At 56.5% G+C, this 27,826-nt stretch overlaps 1 protein-coding gene across 2 annotated transcripts in view; it reads right to left on the bottom strand.

The window, feature by feature from the left end:
- The window catches only part of TBC1D22A (TBC1 domain family member 22A), a 260,473-nt gene that overhangs the window by 57,937 nt on the left and 174,710 nt on the right, over positions 1-27,826 (bottom strand). For both annotated transcript variants that reach the window (XM_065945555.1, XM_065945561.1), the window contains 2 exons: positions 19,067-19,142; positions 5,373-5,500 (listed from right to left, as the gene is read on the bottom strand). In XM_065945555.1, the coding sequence (XP_065801627.1) occupies positions 5,373-5,500; positions 19,067-19,142 (204 nt within the window). The remainder of the gene's footprint in view (positions 1-5,372; positions 5,501-19,066; positions 19,143-27,826) is intronic.

Below are 27,826 nucleotides of genomic sequence, written 5' to 3'. Positions count from 1 at the left end.
TAAGAGGCCCGGTGACGACGCGGGTGGAGAAAGCCCCACGCTCCCAGAGTGGTTTGCATCGAGACCCTCGGAGGCGTGAGGACCGTTCACCCCGCGAATCTCTGAAGGGACTCTTAGTACAGACAAGGCTTTAAGCACAAAAACCTCACATCACAGCCATCATTACACGGCAAGTCCACCCCACCACCTTTAAGTAGACGATAATATATCCACAGGGCTGGATATTATGCAACCATGTAAGCAATGGCTATAAAGACTAGGAACTAATACAGAAAAAAAGGAAAAAAAAACCACTATGACGGGACAATATAACAAATGCAGAGAGCACAATCATATGCAATATGCGACTGTATTGTTTAAAGAACTGCTGAGAATAAAGACGGGAGAAACACCAGCATGCTTCCACAGCCGCTCTGTTCGTCCAGTGGCAGACTCTCGAGGGGGAGAGTCTTCTCTTCTCTAATTCACACTCTCATGGTGAAATGAAAGAACACAGAATTTCAGATAACAAGTAGTTAAGGAAGGAGGCCTGTTGGGAATTTAATCACCATCCGCAGGTTTATTTACAGCAATGCAACTGGCACCAGCAAGGGTGCCCGGATGCTCCGTGAACCCAGCTCAGGCCTGTACTCTGTACCCAGGCAGGCCTCTACGACCCCAGCAGTTAAGTACAAGAAGGTCTGCGAGGAGCCAGGTTAACGGCTGGGAATCCTGATGCTCACGCGGTGAGAAGAAGCCAACAGCTGGCCTAGGACACTGTCCTGATATGGCAAACCCTGGGCCTCCAGAGTCCTGGAAGGAGGCAATCCTTGCCAGCAATGCCAAGTCATCTCCCCGCGGCCCCAGGCAGACTGCTGCCTCCTCCTCACGGTCATTAACTAAAGGTCACAGGAAATTGGACTGGAAATCTGGAGAATACTCCCCACCTTTGGGACACGTCGGACCAAGCTCCAGAACGCAAATCTGTGGCCTAACTTTTACTTTTTGAATTTCTTCCAGAGGATGTAAAAATCAAGGCAAGACCAATGCTAGACCCTAAAAGAAGAGCCTGTAAACCCGGGACACAGTGGTCAGGGGCTCCGTGTCTTGACTGCCATAAAACGAGGGGGCGGACGTCTCTGTGAGATAATCTCATTTCCTTTGGACAAGCTGGAGTTCCCTGGTGGCGCAGACGGTAGAGAATCTACCTGCAGTGCAGGAGACCCAGGTTCAGTCCCTGAGTCGGGAAGATCCCCTGGAGAAGGGAATGGCAACCCACTCCAGTATTCTTGCCTGGGAAATGCCATGGCTAGGAGAGCCTGGAGGGCTACAGTCCATGGGGTCGCAAAGAGCCAGGGATACGACTGAGAGTCATGTCTTCTTCTTGGACAAGTCGAGAAAAGTTGCAGGATTAAAAAAAAAAAAATCAGTACAGAAAACTCATGTGCATTTCTGTACACTGACAAGAAACTATCAGGAACAGAAATTAAGAAAACAATCCCATTTACAATTGCATCAAAAATAAAATACTTGGGGATAAACTTAATCAAGGAAGGGAAAATCTGTGAACTGAAAACTGAAAGACACTGATAAATGAAGCTGAGGAAGACACAAAGAAACAGACAGACACTTCTCATCCATGGACTGAAAGGATGAGTGCGGGGAAATGTCCCTCTTACCCAAAGTAGTCTACAGATTCAAGGCCTTCCCTATCAAAATTCCAAAGGCGTTTTTCACAGAAGTAGAAAAACAAACCTAGAATTTGTACGGAACCACAAAAGACCCCAAACAGCTAAAGCAATCTTGAGCTGGCCGACACTCTAATGCCACTTAGGAAAAAAGGAACACAGGCCAGAAAATGCACTTTCATCTCCTGTCTTTCAGGAAACCCACAGGCACGGGCCCTCCTGGCTGCCCCCACCTCCACCGGCAGGTCCCCCAGGGTGTGGGGGGGGAGCTGTTCCACTCACAGGGAGGGCGGTGTCACTCCACAGATGCTGGGAGAAGCCACTTACGTGTCATCACGTGCACGGTGGGACCACAGCCGAGTACATACCCCAGAGTGTCTAGGGGGTCGGGGACCCCAGGCACACAGGAGGCGCACCCACTCCTGTGATCTGGGAGGAAGTCAAGCAGCTCTGACAGAAAGGGCCCCCTCCCTCCCACGGCCCAGGCTCTCTGGGAGCTGGACGGGCCACGGAGCCACCGCAAGCCCCACGGCAGCCAGCACCCCGCACCCGCCATGTGGGCACAGGGCGTGCCCGGGCTCGTCGGGCCACTTCTGGGTGGTCTCTGCTGTTTAATCACCTGCTTCCCTCCTGTGACTAACGCCCCTCGTTCACGGCTGTGCCGCGCCAAGTTCGCGGCCTGGGACAGAGTAGGTGCTAATCTGTAACCATTTGTCGACACGCGTCCCAGGAGGAGGCTCAGCTGCCCCATGAGGGATTAAGGACTTGCGGAAACCTGTAAGGGCCCAGGTAATAAACACCCCGGTTTAGGGGAGGGTAATCGCCCGATTGCCATCCGATGATTACTATGTGTTTTCATTGCCAAAAGATGCAATACAATTTCATGGTTACTTGGGCCTGTAAAATAGAAATACCCCCAATTTTTAAGATATGAAAAGGTTTATGACCAGGTTTATGTCAGTTCAACAATGAGTCCGTGGTACAAATGAGTCAATTCATGATGAAATTTAATCTCAGGAAAATTAACTCAATAAAGATGCCACAATTGCGCTTAAAGTTTTAATACCTATTAGGAGTTGTAGCGAAGTGGTGTAGGGCCACAGATGCCGCAGATCCATTTTCGGCTCCTCAAAATGCGACTGACTTAATACCTAATTTATTCGTAATGGGGACAGTACTACAGAGAACTTCGTGCTTAATGAGGAGGGGCCAGGATCTCAGCCTAACCCATCACAAGTGAAGAGCGTTCGCAATTCACGGGATATTAAACTTTGTCTCCTGCGATGTTGCCGAGACTTGTCTGATAGCACCAGGCTGCCGGCCGTTTTAACAACCCCCCCAAATAAGCACTTCATGTCCCAGTAAACATTAGTGGCTAGAAATTCTGTGGCCAACAAGTGCCTAGAAAAGCAAAACCAAAGAGGGGAATCTGGGTGCTATCTACTGACCACTCATGGTTTCTGAAGCCAACACGATTAAAACATACTCACTGCAAACAAAAGCAAAGTGAAAACCCAGAGCTTCAGAACCCGAAACAGCCCAGGTCCCCGGCAGGCGTGAAGCACAAGGGCAGCATCGGGAACACAGCTCTGGGCTGCTGCTCTCCGTGACCTGGGAGAAAGCAGCTTGGCGCCCGGGGCTGGCAGGGCAGCAGGCTAAGGTCACCCAGGGGACAAACGCAGCATCCAGGCCAAGGGCGTACTTGACGGGGAGGCGGGGCGAGGCTGTTCCAGGCTGCTCAGAGCCCCAGGGTCGCCACCCCAGCTTCATGGGGTGCCTGCACTGCAGAGAAGCCCGTAGCCTGGGGCCCCCTTGCCCAGCCTCTGCATGCAGCTCCCCAGCTAAGCCCGTGAAGAGCTGACGTCCAGGGCAGGAAGAACCCTGCTTCCCGAAGTTAGGAATAAAACCCAGCCTCTGCGAGGATCCCACCCCGAGTCCACCCATGGCACCTGCTCGCCACGAGCGGGGCAGAAAGGCCGTGTGGAAGCCCCGGAGCAGCCTCAGCAAACATCTTCGAATAAATGGAAAGACGCCAGAATAAGCAACGCCACTCTCGAGGGGACAAAGGCAGTTTGTTCCAGAAAACTCAATCTCCTGAAGAAATGAATTTCATCAAAATTGGTGGAGAGGAGGAAATTTCAGAGTACATCGAATCTGTCAGTGACTTTTTTAAATCTTTATCATTAGTAACTGGAAACACAGACAGCGGGTGAGTCCTGACCAGGAGTATTTCCGGCAGACGCGGCTGGAGCTCCCGCAGAGTCAGAGCTTCCCTGCCACACCCACCCCCAAACCCAAACAGCACCGCTGCATGGCGGGATGGGGCGCAGGTAGAGACGGAGCCCAGGTAGAGACAGAGCCCCGGTACAGACGGAGCCCCGGTACAGAGGGAACCCAGGTACAGACGGAGCCCAGGTACAGACGGGGCCCAGGTACAGAGGGAGCCCAGGTACAGACGGAGCCCCGGTACAGACGGAGCCCAGGTACAGACGGGGCCCAAGTACAGAGGGAGACCCAGTACAGACGGAGCCCCGGTACAGAGGGAGCCCAGGTACAGACGGAGCCCCGGTACAGACGGAGCCCAGGTACAGACGGGGCCCAAGTACAGAGGGAGACCCGGTACAGACGGAGCCCCGGTACAGACGGAGCCCAGGTACAGACGGAGCCCCGGTACAGACGGAGCCCAGGTACAGACGGAGCCCCGGTACAGAGGGAGCCCAGGTACAGAGGGAGCCCAGGTACAGACGGGGCCCAGGTAGAGGGAGCCCAGGTACAGACGGAGCCCCGGTACAGACGGAGCCCCGGTACAGAGGGAGACCCGGTATAGACGGGGCCCCGATACAGAGGGGGCCCAGGTACAGAGGGAGCCCAGGTACAGACGGAGCCCAGGTACAGAGGGAGCCCAGGTACAGAGGGAGCCCAGGTACAGACGGAGCCCCGGTACAGACGGAGCCCAGGTACAGAGGGAGGCCCGGTACAGACGGGGCCCTGGTACAGACGGGGCCCCGGTACAGAGGGGGCCCAGGTACAGAGGGAGCCCCGGTACAGACGGAGCCCAGGTACAGAGGGAGCCCAGGTACAGACGGAGCCCCGGTACAGAGGGGGCCCAGGTACAGAGGGAAGCCCGGTACAGACAGAGCCCAGGTACAGACGGGGCCCAGGTACAGAGGGAGCCCAGGTACAGAGGGAGCTCAGGTACAGACGGAGCCCCGGTACAGACGGAGCCCCGGTACAGAGGGAGCCCAGGTACAGACGGAGCCCCGGTACAGAGGGAGCCCAGGTACAGACGGAGCCCAGGTACAGAGGGAGCCCAGGTACAGACGGAGCCCCGGTACAGAGGGAGCCCAGGTACAGAGGGAGGCCCGGTACAGACGAATGACAGAAAGCTCTTCTCCCGGTCTTAGCTGATCAGGTGACAAGAAATGGACTTCCAAAAGACCATGTTTCAGTGGATACAGGCTCTGAAGGCAAACTCAAGTGCAGCAAACAGACCCAGAGTAGAACGAGTCAGGACGTGAGGGGCGGAGGACACGTGTGAGCCCCTTCTGGGGGGGACACAGGCCGGCCCCTGCAGGAAGGGAGGACATGGGGCCCAGCCCCTCGTGGGGACTCGCACGGCCAGCACTGGAGGGGAGGACATGGGGCCCGGCCCCTCATGGGGACTCGCACGGCCGGCCCTGGGGGGAGACGCCCTGCGGGCCTCACCTGGTAGGTGTCCCAGAGACGCACGGTGCAGCGCAGGGGCAGCTCCCGCATCAGCAGGTTGTTCATCCAGCGGAAGGCGAACTGCAGGTACCTCACCTCATGCTGATCCAGGTGCCGGTGCACTTGCTCTGCGGAGACAGACAGGCCCGCGAGGTCAGCAGAGCCCAGGCGTCTGCCGGCCTCCGCCGCACCCCTCCCCTGAGGCCCCGGCCCGCCCAGAAACCCCCTCCACCCGCCCGAGCGACTCCCCCACCCAGAGCAAGGACAGAAGGACTCTTCTGCTCCAAGGGCGGCGCCTCCTCCCGCAGGAGCGTGGCGAGCGGCAGGGGCAGCAGGGACCCGAGGCGCCCACACGCTGAGCATGTGCCCCGTCAGTGGGCCCCGCACCCCACCCCCAGAAGGGGAGCAGGGCCAGCCCAACCCGACGGGTGTGCGCGCCGGTGCAAGAGGACGGTGGACACGCAGGGAGGCATGGCGGAGCTCACACAGAGCTCCATGGCGTGCGCAGTGAATACTAGGCGGCAGGGGGCAGGGCCAGGCCCCGCGGGCACTCAGGACCTCCACCCCTAGGGCAGTCCGGGCTCGCGGGGTTCTAATAATTGGGAAGTCAGGGCCGACTCCCAGGTGACTGTTCAGGGGTTGTGGCACCCTGGGTGTTGGTTCACGTCCTCTCTTCCCACACAGCAAGGCGGCGGCTCGCCTGCCAAGGAGCCATCGAAGGCCCCCCAGGGTCCCCCCAGACCTCAGTGCTCACGGAGCAGGACCCCGTCTGAGCCCAGCAACTCACACGGAGCCAGGCCTGGTGTGTGACGAGTGCCCGGCACGTGTGTGGATGGAGTGGAGCTGGGCTGGAGCCAGACGTGACTCAGAGGCAGGGGTGGGGCAAGGGCCACGGATGAGTTGCCCGGCCCCCCGGCCAGGCCCGCTTGCCTGCGGGGCCACTGGCCTCATCGACTGAAGCAAAGGGGGACCATTTAGCAGCGGGGAAAACAAACAACTCCAGTAAGTGCCTGGGAAGCACTCGACAATTTTCTAATGTAAACGGGCGAGCAAACAGATCTGTAAGATTAAACACAGGCTTCCAAAACATCCGGCACTGAAGGAGCCCAACCCAACAGCCAGAACGGTCCCTTTCTCTCCTTCACAGCTCCGCCGGCATCCAACCCCACCAGGCGCCGGGGAGGCCGCCCCGTCTCAGGCTCGGCTGGAGAAGCTCATCCCAGCCAGGGCGCCAGGACCGACAGCCCGCTGGGCAGCTCCTGCCCACGGCAGGCTCGTCTGGGCCCGTGTGAGGGCAGGGATGGGGCCCGCCCAGGGTGCACGCAGCGGCAGACTCAGGACTGTCCCTCGCCGCGTCCTGAACGGGGCCCACAGACCTGCCCTGGCACAGCCAGGGCGTCTCCAGAACAAGGCCCACGGCGTCAACTCCACAAGGACATGGGCTGAGGTTCCTCATGGATCAGCTCTTTCTAGGACGGAACGGGGGCCTCCACTACCCCAGCACCTGTGACACTGAAGCCGCAGAGAAGGCAAGGTCGGCACCCTGCCCCCCAGGAGCCCAGAGGACAGAAAGAGAAACGCACTCCGAGCCCCGGGTCATCAGAAGGGGCCTGGGCTTCTCTTCCGCCCGACGCAGCCCCGCACTCTGGAAAGAAAAAAGCAGGGACGCGAGCTTCAGCTGCGAGGCTCTGCAGGACCTCGGGGGGGGGTTCTCAGGGAGCGCCTGCCTAGCAGCCCACCCCACCCCGGCCAGGCCATTCTGGCTGACTCGGGACCAAAGGAGCAGCCGTGCCAGGACAGCAGCGGGCGCTCCGTGATCACGTGGAGGTGGCCGCTCCTCACTGAAGACCTAATTTCTTTGAGAGCAGTGATGCAGACGGATACAGCGGGCCGGCCACTGCCCCCCTCCCCGCACCCCCAAAGCCCCCAGCGCACACAGTGAACATCCAGGGAGGCTGCCTCCTGCTCTGAACGTGCTGAAAAACGGACGCCTAAGCTTGAGCCGTTCCTTCCCATTTACATACATTGGTGCCAGTGTATATGCTGGAGTCTTTTTTCCTGTTTTATAACTTACTGTGAGCAGATGCTCTGTCGCCGGTAAAGGTAATTTGCCCAGTGTTAACTCTGGACTCGAAATTTCCATGTCACTGGAAATAAGAGGGGTCGTGCAAGGAGTGAGCAGGCAGGCGTGATGACCGTCATGGCTCAGGCCCTCCCGCAGCAGGCCAGACACTCACTGCCGCCGGGTCACAGGACGCTGCTGCCGGCACCCAAGGGGGGTGTCTGCAGGCCGGGAGCACTGCCCAGACGGCCCGTCCCCCTCGGTAAAAACAAACCACACAGACGCACTGCGTCCCGAGAGTCACGCCAAGAGGGAACACGCCATGTGTCCCAGGACAGCCGCACGCAGACCTGCCATGACCACCCCCAGGGGCCACCAGGAGGACAGAGGGCCCGCTGGGAGGGGGCCAGGGGGGCGGGCAGGCAGGGAAGCAGAGCAGGGCCCAGGAGCCACAACCCCACTCCCCAGGCACATGGCGCCCCGCAGCAAACACCTCACCAGCCCCGCATCGGGTGGGGAGCAGGTCTGAGTCTGGGCCTCTGGCCTGGGTGCTCCCTTATGGAGATGAGAGCCTGGCTGGACGGGAGGAGAGACCTCCAGTTACAGTGTCGGGAGGGCAGGGCTCAGACCCTCGGTCAGCTTCTGGAACGTTCTCCCAGCACGGAGGACTGCACTGTCCCTGAGTGGTGACGGGGCGTGACTGCAGGTGGAGCTTGGAGCTGGACCAGCCGGGGAATCCACCCGCAGGCGGGCTCACGAGGACCACAGCCTAGATCCACCCCAGGGCCACCTCCACAGAAACAGCAGGCGCCTCCTCTGCCTTCTCGAGAGGGTTTACTGGGGGGGGCAGGAGGACTCTGCCCCCACCCACCCACCGTGAGGCTGCCGCTCCCGTCCTGACTTCCCAAGGATGCGGGTTCTTTACGGGGAGGGAAGTAAAGACACTCATTCTCTCCAGCCGCTCATAGCCACCTACAAAAACGGCCTCGGGAATCATCTCGAGACCGGCGCTGATGGCCCACACTCGGAACCAAGACGAGTCTTTCTTCTTAAGGTCGAGGGGAATCGTTCTACCGCTCTATCTGGAAGTCTCCACTTAGAAGTTAATTAACTGGTCTCGGTTTGGCAATAAACCTGGAGCGTCGGTCTCGGGTGGAGCATTGCAAAGATGTCATCATTAAAGGGCAAAGAAGCTAAATCGCCGAGCGGGACCTCAGGCACTCGCCTCTCATCACCCACCGGGGTGGTCATCATCGCTTCCCGAGTGAACACACCCCCAACCTGAGCAGCCAAAGGTGGTCCCAGTGTGGCCTGCGGAGCTGGAACCAAGGCCGGGGCGTGTCTCTCTAGCACCAGCACCCACCCGCCTCAAGGCCTTCGAGGGACAGCACACCCCCGTCCTTCCTGGGGCTGCCAAGTGGGCTGGGTGTTGGTGGCCAGGCCGTCTGAGGACCTCCCTCTAAACGGAGAGTCTTTTACGATCCGGTGTAAGTACAGGCCTGGAAGGAAGAATTCCCGGAGCAACTGTTAATGTTCCATGTCCTCGCTCAGGACAGAACGTCCTCGCCAGTCAAAGCCAAAGGATGCCGCGGCTCTGGGCCTTAAAAGGCCCCTCGAGTCCTGCCGGGGAGTTGAATGTGGTCCCACCTGCCGGCCCCAAAGCCCTCCCGGGACCCAGTCAGCCCCAACACGGGAGGAGAGATGGCTCCTGATTGTAGGAAAATAAATCTCTCTCTACTGGCTCAGGTGGGACATCTGAAAACAAGCTTCAATTGGGAGGAAAACACAAAGGGCTGGGGAGGCATGGAGGCCCAGAGAGGATGGAGGAGAGGGAACAGAGTTGGGGAAGGCGGGTCCCCAGGTGGCAGCCCAGCCTGGCTCGCCCCAACAACAGCCTGGCCCTGGAGACAGCGGGAGGGGCAGCAGGCCTGAGCCCGAGGGCCTGGGACCACAGAGGGAGCCTCTGGGACTGAGCTCCTGCAACCAAGGCAGGCGGGGCCAGGAGCGGAGGGCAGGGGGCAGGGATCAGAAGGCAGGGTGGAGGGCAGGGAGCAGGGTTACAGGGATGCTAAGCCACTGACCCTTCACGGCAGGCTGGCCCAGGCCCTCCCACACAGCGGAGCCGAGTCCTCCCGAGCACTTAGGCGGGCATCACCCCTCCGTGAGTATCTGATGCCCCTGGGGGTGCCGGGAAATGCATCTGAGTGGTGGTCCCCGGGGTCAAGGCTCTGGCACAGACAGCACGCCGCCTCCACAGCAGCACCAGGGCAGTGAGCGGGAGGAGCCAGCCAGTCCAAGAGGCCTCGGGCCCCAGTGTGGAAGGCCCCGCTCGGCCTGTAGTGGGAGGGTTGGGGGGGCAGGGGGTTCACGCTGAGGCAGGACACTTCTCAGGGAGGGTCGGCCCTCTCCCAGCAGCCAGGGACCACCGCTGCCCGCCCTGAACACACAGCGTTGCTCTGTCTCCTCTACGGACGGTGCCCCGGCTCAGATCACGAGCTTTCCCACCCGTCTGACCACCCATCCTGCGGCCTAATGGGCAAGAGGGTGGGGATGGGGGAGTTGCAGCAAAAGACAGGCCTCCAAGGAAACCCGCATGGTGCCATGAACGTCCAGAGACTAGAATAACCAACCCGGAACCGCTCTAACCCCAAGCCCACCAGGCTCCCTGTTAAGGGGGAGCTTTGTCTTCAAACCGAAGAGAAGCAATGAGGCCCCAGACGCCGGGGATGCCCTCCTAAGCCGGAAGCACAGCAAACACCCTCCTGGTAATTCAGCGGCCGGTACCAAGCTTGCGGGCATGCTGGGCGCCGTGCTGGAGGCCGGGACATGGGGACACGGGTCCCTGCAGGGAGCCAGGAGAAGGGACGTCTGCTCCGCCCTGCTGTCCCCGTCTGTCCTCACAGGCAGCAGAAGGCATAAGGTGCCAGCAGGGGGCCCGCGAGGAAGGCGGAGGCCTGGCGGTGGGTACTTCCCACCGCACAGCCACAGGCTGCCCGCCGCCCCCCAGGGAAACGTGGGGCGAGGCGGGGCACGCACGACTCTGCGCCAGGACGCACGGGCCCCGTGTGGCCGGGAGACGGCTGGGTGGGCTCTCCCGTGTCCGGCACCAGAGCTGGATGCCACACGGAGACCATCCTGTCCGTGGGGGACAGAGCGGCAGGGCTCCCGTCACGGAGAAGGTGAACGCGCCGCGTCCCGGAGGGGCTGTGAAACACCAGCGCAACGCCGTAGAGAAAGAACTGAAGGCGGGGTCGGCACTTAATAGATATCAGCTGCCATTACCATGACGATGATGATGACGATGATGATGATGATGATGATTAGCAGCAGCAGCAACAAGCTGTCAGTGATGGAGGCTGAACTAGAACCTAGGCGTTTATACATTATTTTTTATACTACAGGAAACTTCCTCTATTTTTTTTTTTTTGGACTGACTAATAGATGGCATCATGGACTCAATGGGCATGAGTTTGAGTAAACTCCGGAAGTTGGTGATGAACAGGGAGGCTTGGCCTGCTGTAGTCTATGGAGTCACAAAGAGTCAGACACGACTGAGCGACTGGACTGGACTGAATAGATCCCTCTTCCCCAAAATGCAACCACACAGCCATGTGGGTTTTCGGCTGACAGCACGTTAAGCCGACTGGACGCCTCCTAGGAGAGTGAGAGCCCACGGCCACCTGGCGTCTGCTGGCCCCAGGCAGGCACAGCACGGAGCCACTGGAACGATCAGGATGCTGGCCACGGGGACCAAGCCCCGGCCTGGGACAGGGAGACGGCTGGGGAGCAGCGCACGGAGGCGCGGCGGCGCTCACATGCCTTCCTGGGCCCAGCGTCCGTGCCCATCGCTGCGACCCCAGGGCCCACACTGCCAGGGAGACGTGGCCGCCGTCCCCCACGCTCACGTCAGCCAGGCCGGGGCCTACTGCTGCCAGCAGGGGAGCGAAGCGTGCACTGCTCACTGCCGCTCACTGAATATTCCACGGGCTGGGGTCGCTCCGACAACTGATTTATCCTCTGCTCTCCGAAGGCTCACCTTGTAGCGGTAATAAAAATATTTTCACTTGGGTGGTAATAAAGCTGAATCTAGTTTACTAGCTGTAACTGAATTCTATCTTGAAAGAATAAGTCAATTTTAACCTTACAATGTAGTTGAGACAGCTTTCAGAGAAATTTCATTAAAATCGCATTTAACCTAAATTTAAAAACACAGGGAAAGGGAAAATGCTCACGCAGATTAAGGCTTTAACACAAGACGGTAGGACTATTCTCCATCAGTGTACATGGGCACGTTTTCCCCCTAAGGGTGAAAGTGTAATTGCTAACAATGATGGCGGGCAGCGTCCCCCTTGGAGCCCCCGGCCTGCCAGGCAGCATCAGCCGCACTAACGGGCACCCTGGGCTGGACCAAGGGAGGCTTCCTGCCAGGTCTCACACGCTAGGCCGAGCAGATTCCCCAGACCAACCCCCAACCAAGGAGGGCGAGCCCGCCCACCGTTACCTGCCCGCTCTGCAGTTGGTAAGATTAAAGTGATGACGACATGACACGGGCACAGAGCTGGCTGAGTTCACGACGTGCCCGGCGCCGTTCTAAGCATCTCACCTGCACGGCTCTCCCAGGGAACTATACACACCACCCAAACCCACCGCCAGGCAGCAGAGCAGGAATCTGAACCCTCCAGATCCCGCCCTGCGCTAAGAGGTGGCTGGTCCAGGACGAGCCAGAGACATTCAGCAAGAAGGATTTCCGAGGAGCCCAAGGCAGGCCCCAGGTCCACTCCTCCTCGGACCCTTAAGCAGCCCGCCGTGTCCGCTCATGGAGCGGCAGCCCCGTCAGCAGGACAGAAATTCAGCACCTCCCTTCCCTCCTCCCCCCGCAGCGCGAGGTCGACCCGTCCCTCAGGTTCCCACCAGCTCACGTGCCCCTAGCTTGTCACCGCTCTTTAGCTCCCAGGACGACGGCCCCCAAGGAAGGGGTTTCCATGGCCTCCCAGGAAGGACAAGCGTCTGCTCCCGCAGGGCACAGGGGCACCCGGGCGGGCGGCCTGCCCACCACACACAGGCCTGCACACCTGCCCCCACCCCACCCAGCCGCGGCCTCTGCTTCCTGCAGCTTCGGAGCAGGTGGGTGCGCTGAGAGCCTCCAAAGTGCAGGCGGACGGGCGGCCTTTCGGCAGACCAGCCCTGCACACAGGCCGACACAAGGTGTGGGGCCAGGGAGGGGAGAGGGGCCCACGCCGGCCCGGGCCCCCAGCCCCGCCCCCAAGCAGCTCTGGGCTTCGTGGGTGCCAAATAATGCACCAAAGACACCAAAAATGGTTCATTATTGACCTGAAATTCAAATTGAAGGGCGTGTTCTCTTTACACCAAGTCTGACGGCGCTAAGCCTAGGTAGGATTCCTCCCCGGTTTTTCCTATAGGAAGAGAAAGCAGAGCTTGGAGAGTGGTCCCAGCCTCCCCAGATAGCCTCGGGATGGTTTACAGCGTGGACAGAACTCCCTCTGGGCCACAGTCACTGGCCATCCGGTCCAGACTGGCCCACTAATGACAAGGTCTGTCCTTTCCCCTGGGGCCCACTGGGGCCTCAGCTTTACGGTCCCTCCAGAGCTGAGAGCAGAGCCCCATAGACCATGGCCTGCAGAGGAGTCACGGGCCTTTGGGGATGGGAGTGCCTGCCTCCTCCCCCCGGCTCCCCAGGCTGCCCAGGACAGACACTGTGCCCACGGGCTCCCCGACCAGGAACCCCCCATGGGCACCCCCCTCTGTGCCCATTTCATTCCCCGTGGGACAACTCGCTCATCTGTGAAGCAATTCTCTAAGATCTGATTTTCAGTCTTCTGAAAAACCCCAGCATGGACATAACCAGATTTACACATCTGCTGAGGCCATCTTCAGATATTTCTTTTTAATACTGAAACAGGATCTCATGGTTTTTTCATCAAAAGATATGGCAAATATTCCACTTACATTATCTCGTGTCAGAAAAGATGCGTGAGCTCAGAATACAAAGTGGGGGCTCCCCTCTCCAGGGGCTGGGTGGCCTGGCCCCAGGATCCAGCCAGAGTTCTGACTGCAGCCTCTCCACAAGCAAGGCCAGGGGCTGAACCTAGGGGCCCCTCAATGCTTAACATCAGATGTAACAGACATAATAAGTGCGCAAGGCGTGTCACTCAGATACACTGCAAAAAATATGGAATTTCACTTTCAGTGTGTGTAAACACGCCAGGTGTAACATGGAGTTAAAATTCAGCTCTAGAGCTTTGTATGTTAAAATCCTATTAGGATTTAACTCGCTGGCGTGTTAACGTATGTTTATTATTGAAGCAGTAAATTACTAAATGATTGGTGTGAACTGTTAATTTCACACACAAGCATCACTCCCTAAGTAGGGAGCAGACTGACGTCAGCAGAGATGTTGAGGGCACGTGCGCCCGCCTCCGCCCCGTTCTCTCCACCGTGCCCCTCTCCTGGTAACAAAGCCCGCCGGGCCCAGAGCATGTGGGCACATCCCTGTCCTCCCGACTTTCCACTTTCACTGCAGCCCGTGACTCAGTTTGGCCAATGAAATGCAGCTGAGAGCTGAGGATCACTTTCTTTTGAAGCATTAAGAATCTGTGAACAACCCCCCAAGATTTTCCCTCCATCACAGGAACCAGGCCAGCTCCTGAAGGCAGCTCCTCTACCAGCCTGAACCAGGCCACAAACGATGTGCCCTGTGGGTGGGAAGCGGCTAAGATTTACTCGCTGTCTGTGGGGGTCAGGTGCGCGTCCCTGGTAGCTCAACTGGTAAAGAATCCACCTGCAATGCAGGAGACCCTGGTTTGATTCCTGGGTCGGAAAGATTCCCTGGAGAAGGGATAGGCTACCCACTACTCCAGTATTCATGGGCTTCCCTGGGGGCTCAGACAGTAAAGAATCCGCCTGTGAGGCAGGAGACTCAGGTTCAGTCCCTGGGTTGAGAAGATCCCCTCGAGAAGGGCATGGCAACCCACTCCAGTATTCTTGCCTGGACAATCCCATGGACAAAGCCGCCTGGTGGGCTACAGTCCATGGGGGTGCAAAGAGGCGGACACGACTAAGCCATACACACATATGTGGGGGTCAGGGGCACAGTAAGGGTTAGGTCTATTTGGCCGGAAACAGTGGTATCTGGCTTCCACCCAATGCAGACTTTTACCCTAACCTGCCGACACTCTTTTTCCCACAGACGTTTTGCACTGACAACCTGATTCCCTGCTGACAGGATGGGGAGCTGACCTGCCGCCTTCCAGGAGGTCTGAAGACCACAGGGATGGAGTCCCTGGTTAAGCAGCGAAGGGAGGTCTGCGCACTTGGCCTGCTGTCCTTCCTGAGTACACAGCTTCTTAGAAGCAGTGAGAAAAAACAATTCAGATTTAGGTGACCTCTTGGACTTTCAAATTCATTCTTGGATGTGAGTATTTTTTGCTGGATGTAGACCTACCCGCTCCAGTGTTCCTGTCTAGAGAATTCCACAGGCAGAGGGGCCTGGTGGGCTACCGTCCGTGGGGTGGCGAAGAGTCGGCCACGACTGGGCACCTAACGCTCCACTTTTCAGACTCCAGGCTGACAGCTGTAGTCCTTTCAGCACGTGGCCGATACTGCTCAGACTTCTGCTGAGAAGTCAGTTCTCACACAGCCGTTCTTAGAAAACAGTCCTCTATTCCAGCTGCTTTAAGAATTAGTCTTTGAATAAATTTTACTATTGTGTCTTTATATTGTTTTCTCTTTATTCTCCTGGAAATTCAGTGGGCTCTTCAATCTGTGAATTGGCTTATTTCAGTAGTTCGGGAAAATAAATCACTATCTCCTCAAATTCTGACTCTCTCTCTCTCCTCTCTATGACTCTAAATAAATAAATAAATAAATAAATATGAGGCTCTCTAGCCATACCCTTAATATCTTTATTTTTTATATTATCCATATTCTTATCGCTCCATGCTTTATTTTGGCTATTTTCTTCCAACCCATCTTCCATTTCACTAACTTTCTCCATAGCCATGTCTAATTTGTTAAATCTGTACCCTGACTTTTCAATTTGGTTATCATATTTTTCACCTCTCATGTAAAATCATAATAGTTCCTCATTAGCTGGGGAAATATTTTCAAGACTCTCTATTTTATATTTCTGCATACACAGTACAGAGAAGAGTTTCATGGCCTATGCCTGAGAATTACAGAAACTTAACATCTTGTGGACCTTGTTACCTGTTGTTTCCATTTGTTCTCACTTAAGAAGTTTTGAGCATGTATTTAACTTTGACTATGTGCAGACCATTTTACATGAAAAAAGGAGAGAGAGAGAGAGAAACAATTTGATGAACAACTTTCTGGTAACTTCTTTCAGGAAAGATTTTGTTTTGCTTCTCTGAAGCACTCTACTCCAGGAGAGAAGTACCATAATCAAGGTTCAAATAATCCTGGTCCTCTCCGGTGATATAAGCTTGGCCTGCAAGATTGCAAGGGGGCAGTTTCCCTTCAGCTCTACCCTGAGGGTCAGGCTCTGGGTCTCAGAGAGCACCTGGACACTTCCTGCACTCCCCTTCCCGGGCAGGCTAGGGTGTAACCCTCTCCCTCCATGAAACTGTCAAAACTGCAAACCCCGGTGGGATTATTTCTTCTGGAAGCAAGTACCCTCGGGACAACAGTGGCCTTCAGTCTGGGCTTAGGAGAATTACAGAAACTTGGCCTTGTTACCTCTTGTTCCTGTTTGTTCTCACTTACGAGGTCTTGAGTACTTACTTAGCTTTGACTGTGCGTAGATCATTTTACGCAGAAAAAAGAAAGCGAAACAAAGCTAGAATTCGCACAGAAGACGGCCAGGAAATTTTTGTCTCCTTGTTAGCAGCTCAATGCTTTTAAGAAATGTGTTTTCCTTTTACCTTCTTTGTTTTTTTTCTCTCTTTCCTTCTGCTGCTGCTGCTGCTAAGTCGCTTCAGTCGTGTCCGACTCTGTGCGACCCCACAGACAGAAGCCCACCAGGCTCCCCCGTCCCTGGGATTCTCCAGGCAAGAACACTGGAGTGGGTTGCCATTTCCTTCTCCAATGCGTGAAAGTGAAAAGGGAAAGTGAAGTCGCTCAGTCGTGTCCAACTCTTAGCGACCCCAGGGACTGCAGCCCACCAGGCTCCTCCAACCATGGGGTTTTCCATGCAAGAATACTGGAGTGGGGTGCCATTGCCTTCTCCCTCTTTCCTTCTACCCCCCACCAAATTTGCTTGTTTGTTGGCTTCAAAAAATAACCTTATCCATTGTTGCGGTCTCCTGGGTGAGAAATGTGGTTGGAGTTTACGCCCATCGCCACTAGAAGTGGAAGGTCCCCCTGCCCTCACCTCTTATATCCCCAATTAAGTGGCTCAAGGCTCCACCTCTCCTTCTGTGGGAAGTTCTAAAACTGCTGCTCAAAGATCAGAGGTGACTCCCCTGGTGCTTCTCATTAGCCAGCCCCCCTCTCGAGACGGCTACCACCCGACAGGCGGTCTCTGAGGCCAGTGCCCAACACCCTTCCACGTGGCCTCCATCACAGATGAAACGTTCTTTCCTCAGTCATGCCAGCTTTCTGTCTATGGAGCAGACTTTTTCTAAAGATTTGGGTGTAACAGAGAGTAGAGTGAAGCATGACTCAAACCAGAAAACTGCCTGAGAGTGCTTTCCACAAATTCTTTAGCCAGTCGTCGCGGCGAGAAAATGAGACAGTGACCCCGACCCTCCCCCGGCCTTCCGGCCCCTTCTGCGGCTCCCCCACCATCCACACTGCCCCCCCACAGTCCAAGCCCACAGAGTCGTCCTTCAGAACAGTGAGCAAGGGGGCCTGGGACGCCCCTCCCAGCGGCTGCTGATGAGAAAGAGCCCAAACCCTCCCAGTGCCGACACTTCCTGCCCGAAAGGCCCAGCAATTCTTCTTCGGAGGCCGTCACAGAGGTTCTTTCAGGTCTGGCTGGAAGAAGAGTCACAGACAGGTTGCCTAGCTTAACCTGCTACCGAACAGGATGTGAAGCACCAATCATTTAAACAGAACCACCGCAGGATGAAACTGCCCTCCTCAGAAGCCACGGGAAAATAAAAACTAAACAAAAAACACGGGTTTACTAAACAGCCCAGGCCTGGCCGGGATTCCTTCGGTTGCGATCGGTGCTCTTTTAAACAATCACCCAGCCAATCTCTGACGTGCTGCTTCTGAACCACAGCACCAGAGAAAGTCGATTCAAGCATTTCCCGAGCTGCGGCCCTGGAACAAGTGAGCACTGACCACATGTTTCTAACCTCCACAGAAATGCGAAATCCACCTTCTTGGAGAAACAGGAGAGGAACCACCAAGTGTAATTCACGGCTCCTGCACGTCATACTTCAAAGATCCAAATGAGGCTGGAGGAGGGGGGGCGGTGCGGGGAGGTGTGAAGCTGATGGCAGGGAAAAAAACCCAACAGCATCTGACAAAGATGTCCCCGCGAAGTCAAGAACAAATGTACATAAATGCAGTTACATAAGCAAAAAAACTGTGCTGTGAATAGGTGGCTGCCAAGCCGCTAAATATACTGAATCAGATAAAGTATTACTGGAAGAACCGTGCAGAACTTCATAATATGGAAATTAGGTAATAACCATTAGACGCAGCTGAAAATCAGATTCAATCAAGGGACAGAATGGAGTTGATAATTTGTATGACTCCGTTTTATAATGTCATTCGATCGTTTCCCAAAAAAAGGGTCTTTCTTGGGAAGATGGGGATGGATACGCTGTCTGCTGCTGAGGGAACAGCAAGGACAAAGGGGACATCCACACCCTTGGAAGGCGGCCCTGGAACGCCGGCGGGCGGCGTGTCTCCACTTGAAGCAGAGTGCGACATCTCTGCAGATTCGGTGAAGTCACCCGTCGAGGTCACGTGGGGCTCGGGGTGACAGAGCCTGCCTCTCCCCGGCACAGCACCGCTGACCGCCTGGTGTCACAGGCCCACACCCGGTTCTGCATGGTATCACTCCGTTAACGCTCTGCTCATTAATTTAACAAACGCTCAGGAGGGTACGCTTGGAATGGGCCAGCATCATCTTTCAACATTCATTTAATTAAACCCTGCTATTGCAATGTGACAGTCAGCATATCACAGGGGGAATTATTTTAAGGACGAAGGTAGAAAGTATTTCAAAGCCCCCACTTACACATGAAAACATAATCGAAAATGGCCGGGCACACACTCTATGATTTTTCTGTAATATTAAAGATGTTATTTTCCAACTCGTTAATTAATTGGATTCCATGGAGAAATTACGCCAGCATCCTTGATAGCAAAATGACGTGCAGAGGCAGGAACACTGGGCCAGAGGCCGGCCATAAACAACCAGGCTGCCGCTGGATGATGACAACCGCCGGCCTTAATAAGAGTGAGGGCTGCCTGCTTCGAGGACGCGCTCATTACTTCCTGTGAAGGGACGGCGCTGAACTCTGATTATATCGCCTTCATAAAAGGGACGGAATGGCTCCGGCCCCAGCAGCGCCCAGGCGGCCCCAGCAGAAGGCGCAGCGGAGGTGGGGGGGGGGGTCCCAGGATAAGCGGGTGAGCCTTCCACCCCCTTCTCCCCCGCCTCCCAAGAAGAGGGGCGCTCCGGACGCGGGCTTACCGTCAATGCGGCTCACGAGCTCTTCCAACATCTTCACTTTCATCTGAATACCAGGTTGGGCGAATGTATAGTTGTCCTAAGGGGAAAATAACAGGGAATATCACATGCATGGAGGATAAAACCGGCTTTCCAAAGGGGAACAGGCAGTGGGGATGAAGGCAGACGGTTTGACAAGAGAACGAATTTACAAAGTGCCCCACGCACACAGCGTGAGGCCGCGTCACACCACGCGCGTGCAGGCTGAGCCGGGAGGTGAACTCTGAAGCCTCCCCATGTCACCCACTCTGGGGAGTATTTACTGGGACATTTCTACATGTAAAGGCAGAGATTTACATTCAAATGGAACAGACAGCTCGCTGAGGGGCAGAGTCTGCCGGGAGTTGCTCTGGCCAGCAGAAGGGCAGAGTGCGCTCGGCACTGCAGGGGAGCTAAGGGGAACCAGGGACCTGCTGGCGCTGCCCGCGTCAGGCCTGCCACCCGAGGGCTGAGGACACGGCCACGGTGTGAGCGCGGAGGGACCGGGGGGCTTCAGTCTCAGGCACTCAGGTGAAGAAGTCCATAAACTAAGACAGGAAAACCAGCGCAGCCAGTGGGCGGGGGCAGACCTGGAACGAGAGCCCAGCTCGATGCCTTAGATGCTGTGTGACATTAGCAAGCAACAGCACCTCTCTGGGCTTCAGCGGCATCATCTATAATGAGAATGGCAACGCCGCCAGTGGGACTGCTCCAAGGCTTCAAGGAGGCACGGTCACCAGCCGGCGCCAAGGCTTCGGGAACAGGAGGCCCGCTGCCCCCACTGTCACGACCAGAGAACACACGTCGGCGGGGGAGGAGGGTGGCGCCTACCACGTCCTGCCCCAGGGCACCCCACAGAGCAGCCCTCAGGAGCCTCAGCCCACCGACTCCTGCAGTGACAGACTTGCACTGGGTGATTATGGGAGGCGGGGTAGTGACCGCACCAAATACCCAGGGCCCGATTCCCAGCAAGGTGGGGGTGGGGGTGGTGGTGAAGGTTGCTAATCAACCAACTGGAACAGGGAAAGCACCTGGGTCACCCAGGTGGGCCCGGTGTGGCCGGGTCCCTCGGACGTGAAGGCAGGAGGGTCAGCATCAGAGAAGTGAGGACACCGGTCCCCACTTGGAGGACAGACGGAGGGGCCAGCAGACCAGCAAAGCAGGCTGGACAGAGGCCAGGAAGCAGCTCTCCCCTGGAGCCCCAGGAAGGATGTGGCCCGGCCCGCACCTTGATCCACACCTTGACCCGGCCACCCCGCCCCAGAGGCAGGTCCGCCTTCTAACCTCCAGGACTTGCTGTTGTTGTTCAAGCGCTAAATGGTGTCTGACTCTTTGTGACCCCATGGACTGCAGCATACCAGGCTCCTCCGTCTTTCACCATCACCCAGAGCTTGCTCAAACTCATGTCCATTAAGTCCGTGACACCATCCAACCATCTCATCCTCTGTCGTCCCCTTCTCCTCCTGCCCTTAATCCCTCCCAGCATCAGGGTCTTTTCCAATGAGTCAGTTCTTCATATTATGTGGCCGAAGCACTGGAGCTTCAGCTTCAGCATCAGTCCTTCCAGTGAATACTCAGGACTGATTTCCTTTAGGATTGACTGGTTTAATCTCCTTGCTGTCCAAGGGACTCTCAAGAGTTTTCTCCAACACCATAATTCAAAACCATCAATTCTTCAGTGCTCAGCCTTCTTCATGGTCCAACTCTCACGTCCGTACATGACTACTGTACATGACCTCCACGACTGTGAAATGACAAATCCGTGTGGTTTCAAGCCACAAGGCGCTGTGCCTGTGGGTCCTTGAATATGAGTGAGTGGGTCCTGTTGGTTCAGGGAGGCGTGCGCTGGGCTGGTGCTGGGAGACGATGGCTTATCCTCGGGGAGACATGGGTGGAAGGAGACGGGGATGTGGGAACAGCACCCCCACACCACCTGCCCCGGGATCTGGGTGGGGGGAGGGCTCTAGGAGACACAGTCAGGAGGAGAGGACGACCTTCACGGCAGCAGTGATGTCTGAGGCTGAGCAGTCAGACATGGCACCCAGGGGCTCCTGCACTGCCAGCACTCTCTGGGCTTAATGTGTGTGTGCACACAAGCACGTGCACACACACAGAGGAACACACACAAGCATGTGTGCACACACACGGGCACACAGTCATACACACGCACACGCGCACACACACACAAGTATGTGCACACACACGGGTACACAGTCATACACATGCACACGCACACACAAGTATGTGTACACACACAGGCACACACTCATACACACACATAGGAACACACACAAGCATGTGCACACACACACACAGGAACACACACAAGCATGTGTGCACACACACGGGCACACAGTCATACACACGCACACGCGCACACACACACAAGTATGTGTACACACACGGGTACACAGTCATACACATGCACACGCACACACAAGTATGTGTACACACACAGGCACACACTCATACACACACATAGGAACACACACAAGCATGTGCACACACACACACAGGAACACACACAAGCATGTGTGCACACACACGGGCACACAGTCATACACATGCACACGCGCACACACACACAAGTATGTGTACACACACAGGCACACACTCATACACACACACAGGAACACACACAAGCATGTGTACACACACACGGGCACACAGTCATACACATGCACACGTGCACACACAAGCACGTGCACACACACACAGAGGAACACACACAAGCATGTGTACACACACGGGCACACAGTTATACACATGCACACGCGCACACACAAGCATGTGGACACACATCGGCACACACTCATACACACGCACACACACTCATACGCATGTGCAAACACACAAGCACGTGCACACACACACACAGGAACACACACAAGCATGTGTACACACATGGACACACACATGCATACACAAACATGTGTAATCACACATGGGCACAAACACACACTCGCACACACACAAGCATGTGTACACATACAGGAACAAACACACATACACACACATCTTTCCTGACTAGAGTAGGAGCCGCAGCCACTACGAGACAAGACTAAAAATGCCTACAAGGCAACCACGATCTTTTCCCCACAGAAACAGAAAATGAGTGGACTCAGACCTAACTTCCTGCTGCGGTTTCTCCCGCGTAGATTTCAAGTGACAGGCCCTGGATCCCAGGCTGTCACGTCTCCACGAGGGCAACTCCAGCGGGAGGCACCGAGGCCCCGCGTGCGCTCTGCTCGGCTCCACGCAGGGGGACACACTCCGGGGCGGCTGCCCCACGGGCCTGGAAGCATGTGCTTTGTAGACGGGGTGACAAGCTGGTGGGTCTCGCTACACTGAAGTCTGGGGAAGGGAGGGCTGTCACAGACCGGCCCTGAGTGGACAGGAGCGCTGGGTCCCGAAAGGCCTGTGTGCATCCAGAGAGACCCCCGGCCGCCCCTCCGTCAGAGACAGGCAGTGGCACGGAGCCTGAGCTGTCATGCAGCTAAACATTCACGGGCAGAGGAATTCTGGTTTTGGACTTGAACTTGCCAGGGTTAGCCCTTAAAGACTGATTTCTCTCCGGAACTTGGGTGACAGAGGAGATTCACACTTGAATTCGGGACATGCTGCGTAGCTGGAAGTTTCCACGCTGTCATCTCACCTCACGGCAGCATTTCCGATGAGCTGGCGGAAGCAGTCAGGCTGGACGTATTTAAGGATGAGAAGTAACCTAAGAGCGGTTTTGAAGCCTCAGGTAGAGGCCTTGCAGATTACTGCACTACTGTTCAGGTCCAACGAGCTCCAAAACCATCGGGACCAGGCTCAGACGCCCCCTGCCCGCGGACGCAGGAGGATACTCAGAGGAGCAGGGGTTCCGCTGGGAGCTGGCCTGTCCCTAGAGGCGGCGGGCTCCACGGGGCACCGTGTCCCTGGCTGAGTGGGAACCTCACGGCTATGCAGAGAGCCAGCTGCAGGAGCTGGGGCCAGCAGCCCTCAAACCCGGGCTCGGCTTCCAGGCGGAGGGGGTCCGGCCGGCACCTCCCCTGCCCATTCTCCATCCCAGAAACACTGGCTCCAAGAAGGCGACTGACCACCCACGACTCCCAGAGTCGAGACCGCCAGCAGGCCCAGCCCTCCGCCCAGCTCTTGGAACCGGCCGCTCCCCTGGGGAGATTGCTCCCCAGCACAGCTCTGCCGCAGGCAGGGAGCCTGCCCGGGCCCAGGGCCGGCTCCGACACGGAGGGTCAGCCTGGATGACCCCCAGATTCAGTCCACCAGTTTATTTGGCTCTCACATTAAGGTACGACTTCAAGCTTCTCATTCAGAAGAAATAAAAATTATTCTTCGGTCTCCATCTGTCACTATTGTATTTCTCAATTTGTTCAAAATCCAGGGAGGGGAGATAAGTTCTCTTGAAAACCCAAACAGTAAGAAAAGAATAACACCTGAGAGTCTTCAAAAAAAAAGCCTGCATCATGAAAGGTCCTGAGAAGACTGACAGATGAGGCCTCGGTGTCTGGGCTTAGGCAGGGGGTGGGCGCGGGGCAGAGAAGACCCGCCGCAGGTCGGGCATAGGGGGGTCAGCTGAGGGGTCCAAGCTGAGGACCGTGCCCCTCGGCAGCCGGGAAGCCTCCGAAGGACACACCAAGGACGCTCCAGAGCCGGAGGCTGAGCCGGAAGGCGTGAGGCGCCCGCAGCAGCCTCCCAGGAGTGGCACCTGGCCCCGAAGGTGCCCAGCAGGCTCCTGCAGCCTCTGACGAGACCCCGAGTTCTTCCGGCTGATGGAGGGGGCACCGACCCCAGCATCCCGTCCACACCCCCGCCCGGCCCGCACACACACATACACGGCACAGAATCTATCTGCTAAGAAACAGGAAGTATCTGCAGGCAAAATAGGAAGCAAGTGGGAATACTGTGTATTTATACAAAGAGTCACAGTAATAATATGATAACACTCCATGAAAAGCAAACAGGCACACCTCTGCAAGCTGAGATTTGATTCTGGGTCTTTAAAGAATGATAGAAGAATATAGAAAACTTATTGCTCGGAGGGAGGGAAGCTCGGTCTGAAGAAATACAACGACCTTCTGGGAAGTGATTTTACAGAAGGTAAAGTCCGTATCAGCAGGAAAAAAACTCAAAGCATGAACACCGGGCTCGCCTCACACTTCGGCCATAACCAACAGCATTTCTGGGCTCTTCAGAGGAAAGGCGGACTAAATCCTTCTGAAGGAGCGTCTCGGACAAGGGCGGGCAGGTTCACTCGTGTCAGATGAGCGGGAGGACCGAGACCCCTCCCCACTGTGACAAGGGGCTGTGCCCGACCAGAGACACGGGCCCTCAGCGCACCCCACAGCCCTTCCCGGCCAGTCTCTGCGGGAAAGCAACCTTCTGAGGCTGAAACCAAACCTGCCCCTCTCACGCACCCTGGACCTGTTCAGATGAACACCTCGCGACACCAGGCCCTGTTTTGGGCCCCCTGTGATCCAGTGAGCGCAGTGAAGGCATCAATCCATTCAAGACCAGTGCAGGGTGGACGGGGGCGCCTCCCTGGGTGCGGTACCCCCCGCCCGAGGGCCTCTTGCATGAGAAGTAGGCCTGAGGCTGCTGTCCTGAGACTGGCCCGTGTGCAAGGTCGGCACTGCCCCGGGGGGTGCCTGGGGCCAGGATTGCGGGTGCCCCCACCTCCCCTGAACCAGTGAGAACGGCTCAGTGGCCGCCGCGGAGCACCGTGCCTTATGCTGAAAGCTGCTTTCCTGCTGGTCCATGCCAGCAGAGGTGCCTATGGCAACAGCTCCCAGTACAGGCCCCAGGCTTGGCGTTTCTTGTTGGCTGGGTCTTGCAGCACACGGGCTTGGTCGCCCCAGGACACGTGAGGTCTTGCTTCCCCAACCAGAGATCGACCCATGTACCCTGCCCTGGAAGGGACCTCCAGGGATGTCCCGGGTGTGGCCTTTCTCACAAGCTCCCAGGAGACCCAGCCAACTCGTGGCTCGGGAGTTAAGCATCTCCAGCGACTCCACAGGGGCAGGACTCCTGGCAGTGCAGCCGGGGTCCGTCTGAGCCTTTTTCCTTGGCCCGTGCACCCCACACACGTGCACTGGGAGGAGTCGCAGCCGTTGTGCTGGAGTCCCAGAACCTGGGGGCGGTCCTGGGTCCCCAACACAGTCGGGCAGGAAAACAAAGACGGGACTTGTGTTCAGAGATGATGGTCTGGTCGTCAAGCAAACGTTCATCATGCAGGCCACGCAGACGCACATGGGGGCTCACCACGACCCGGGGAGCCCTGAGGTCAGAGCACAGAACAGGGGCCTGACCCGGGGACACACAGAACGGGAGGCCGGAGAGATGCAGAGAGCAGGCAGCCCCAGCAGCCGCGGGGACGCGGGCTCACGCCAGGCGGGGAGCAAAGGCCAGGGTGGCGGGAGGGGCCCCGAGGAAGCTGCGCTTGAAGGGAGATCATCACCCCAAGGCAGGAAGGCCATGTGGGGGAGCCAAGGGTGAGACCCCAGCAAAGCTACCGGATGACGCGAACGGCACAGAAAGGAGAGCCACCGCAGTCACGAGCTCTGCACTTGGAAAAGGTGACTCTGGCTGCCGAGGAGAGCCTAACAGAGGAGGCCAGAGAGGACGCGAGGCGTCGGTCACCTGCCCGAAGACCCTGGGCCCAGTGAAGATGAAAGCGCCCTGCTGGAGACGCAGTCAACCCAGACTGTCCAGACCGCGTGCGTTCAGCAAGCTGCACTGGCTGGTTTTGTGACTTACTGCCATTAGTTTGCTCATTTCACGTGTCTGGCTGGCACTGCGGGCAGTGGGACTCACTCTGAACCCTGAGCACGTCCTCCATCGCATCTGCTGTCCCTCCACGCTGAGAGGCAGTGGTCACACACACACGCTCCATGTCCTCATCACGGTCTCTGGGGAGAGGGGAGGAGGAGGACAGAGCCCCGCGGCATGCTGCTCGGGGGAAAGACGGTGGAAGGGGGAGTCGCTCAGTCGTGCCCAACTCTTCGCCGCCCCATGAACTTCAGCCCACCAGGCTCTCCTGTCCATGGGGCTTCCCAGGCAAGGATACTGGAGTGGGTCGCCATTCCCTTCTCCAGGCGATCTTCCCGACCCAGGGATCGAACCTGGCTCTCCTACACTGCAGGCAGATTCTTTACCAACTGAGCTACCACGGAAGCCCTTCTCAGGCAGGAGGGCGCTGCAAAAATTTATCAGGCCAACTCTTCCCACCAGTAAGCCTAATTTCTTTGATCTTCCATTTCCTCATCTGTTACATGGAGACAGGCAGGCTCCTTCACACGGCACTGGGGGCGTCCACACAAAGTGTGAGCCCTTCTGCCCACCCGTTCCACAGGTTCCCGGGGGCCATCGGTCACGGGACGGGGAGAGGGCGGAAGGCCCCCCGGCCCTGGCAGAGCAGCGTGGTGCTCCCCTGCTAACTGCTCAGAAAACGGGGACAAGCTGAACGGCTGGGTTGGGACACAGGCCGGCCAGCACTGGTAGCTGGCGCAACAGCATCTGACGGGAGTCCCGGTCAGTTATAGGCCCGAGCTGTGAGAAGCATCCACTAATGGAAGGGCGGGGAGAGGAGAGGCCGCCAACAAGCCAAAGTGAAAACAGACAGTAGCAAGAGAGGCCCCCCGAGGGAAAGGGACCCGGAACAGGGCAGCTCCAAGGAGACGACATTCCAGAAGCGGCAAAGCCGTGGAGATGCCGAGAAGACCCCTGGCGGTCAAGGGTTCCGGGAGCGGGAAGGACGAACAGGGGAGGGAAGGGGGTCTTCAGAGCAGTGATCTACTCTGGACGATACCGTAATGGTGGAGGTGTGTCCTGGTGGTGGTGGTTTAGCCACTAAGTCATGTCCAACTCCTTGCGACCCCAGGGGCTGTAGCCCGCCAGGCTCCTCAGTCCATGGGACTGTCCAAACAAGAACGCTGGAGTGGGTTGCCATTTCCTTCTCCAGGGGATCCTCCCGACCCAGCGATTGAACTCAGGTCTCCTGCATTGCAGGCGGTGTCCTGCATTACAGGCGGATTCTTTACGGACTGAGCCAGTAGGGAAGCCCCTTAAGTCCTTATACATTTGGCCAAACCCACAGAATGTACAGCACAAAGAGGGAACCCCAATGTCAACCGTGGACGTTAGTTAATATCAATATACCGATTGCAGCTCATCAGTTATAACAAACGCACCACACTAAAGCAAGACGCGAACAACAGGAGCGATGTGTGTCTGTGTGCAGGTGGCAACAGAGTATATCAAACTCTGCACTTTCCACTCAATACGTCTGTAAACAGTCCTCCCTCAACTTATAAAGCATGCGGTGCATCCAAAAGAAGGTAGGAAAAAGGGAGGAAACAGTGTGAAATGAATAGAAAACAAATAGCAAAATAGCAGCCTAAACTCCAGCCATATAAATCATTCCATGAATGTACATGAGCTAAACACACATTAAAAGGACAAGAAAGCAAAATCCAACTATAAGCTATCCACAAGAAATGCACTTCAAATAAGACAACACAGATTAAAAGCAAAGAGACGGAAAACGATAAACCAAGTAAATACCAATCCTAAGGAAGACGGGATCCCTATTTTAATATCAGATGAACTGGACCCAGGACAGAAGAAATACCAGAAAAAGAGGAATATTCCATAACAATAAACACACAGACTCACCAAGAAAGCATAATCATCCTACATATATATGTATCTAAAAGTGTCTGCTCTCATCACTTCTGTTCAACA

This window comes from Muntiacus reevesi, chromosome 1 (genome assembly GCF_963930625.1).
Source record: "Muntiacus reevesi chromosome 1, mMunRee1.1, whole genome shotgun sequence".
Lineage (NCBI taxonomy): Eukaryota > Metazoa > Chordata > Mammalia > Artiodactyla > Cervidae > Muntiacus > Muntiacus reevesi.
This window is presented reverse-complemented; position numbering and strand designations above follow the sequence as displayed.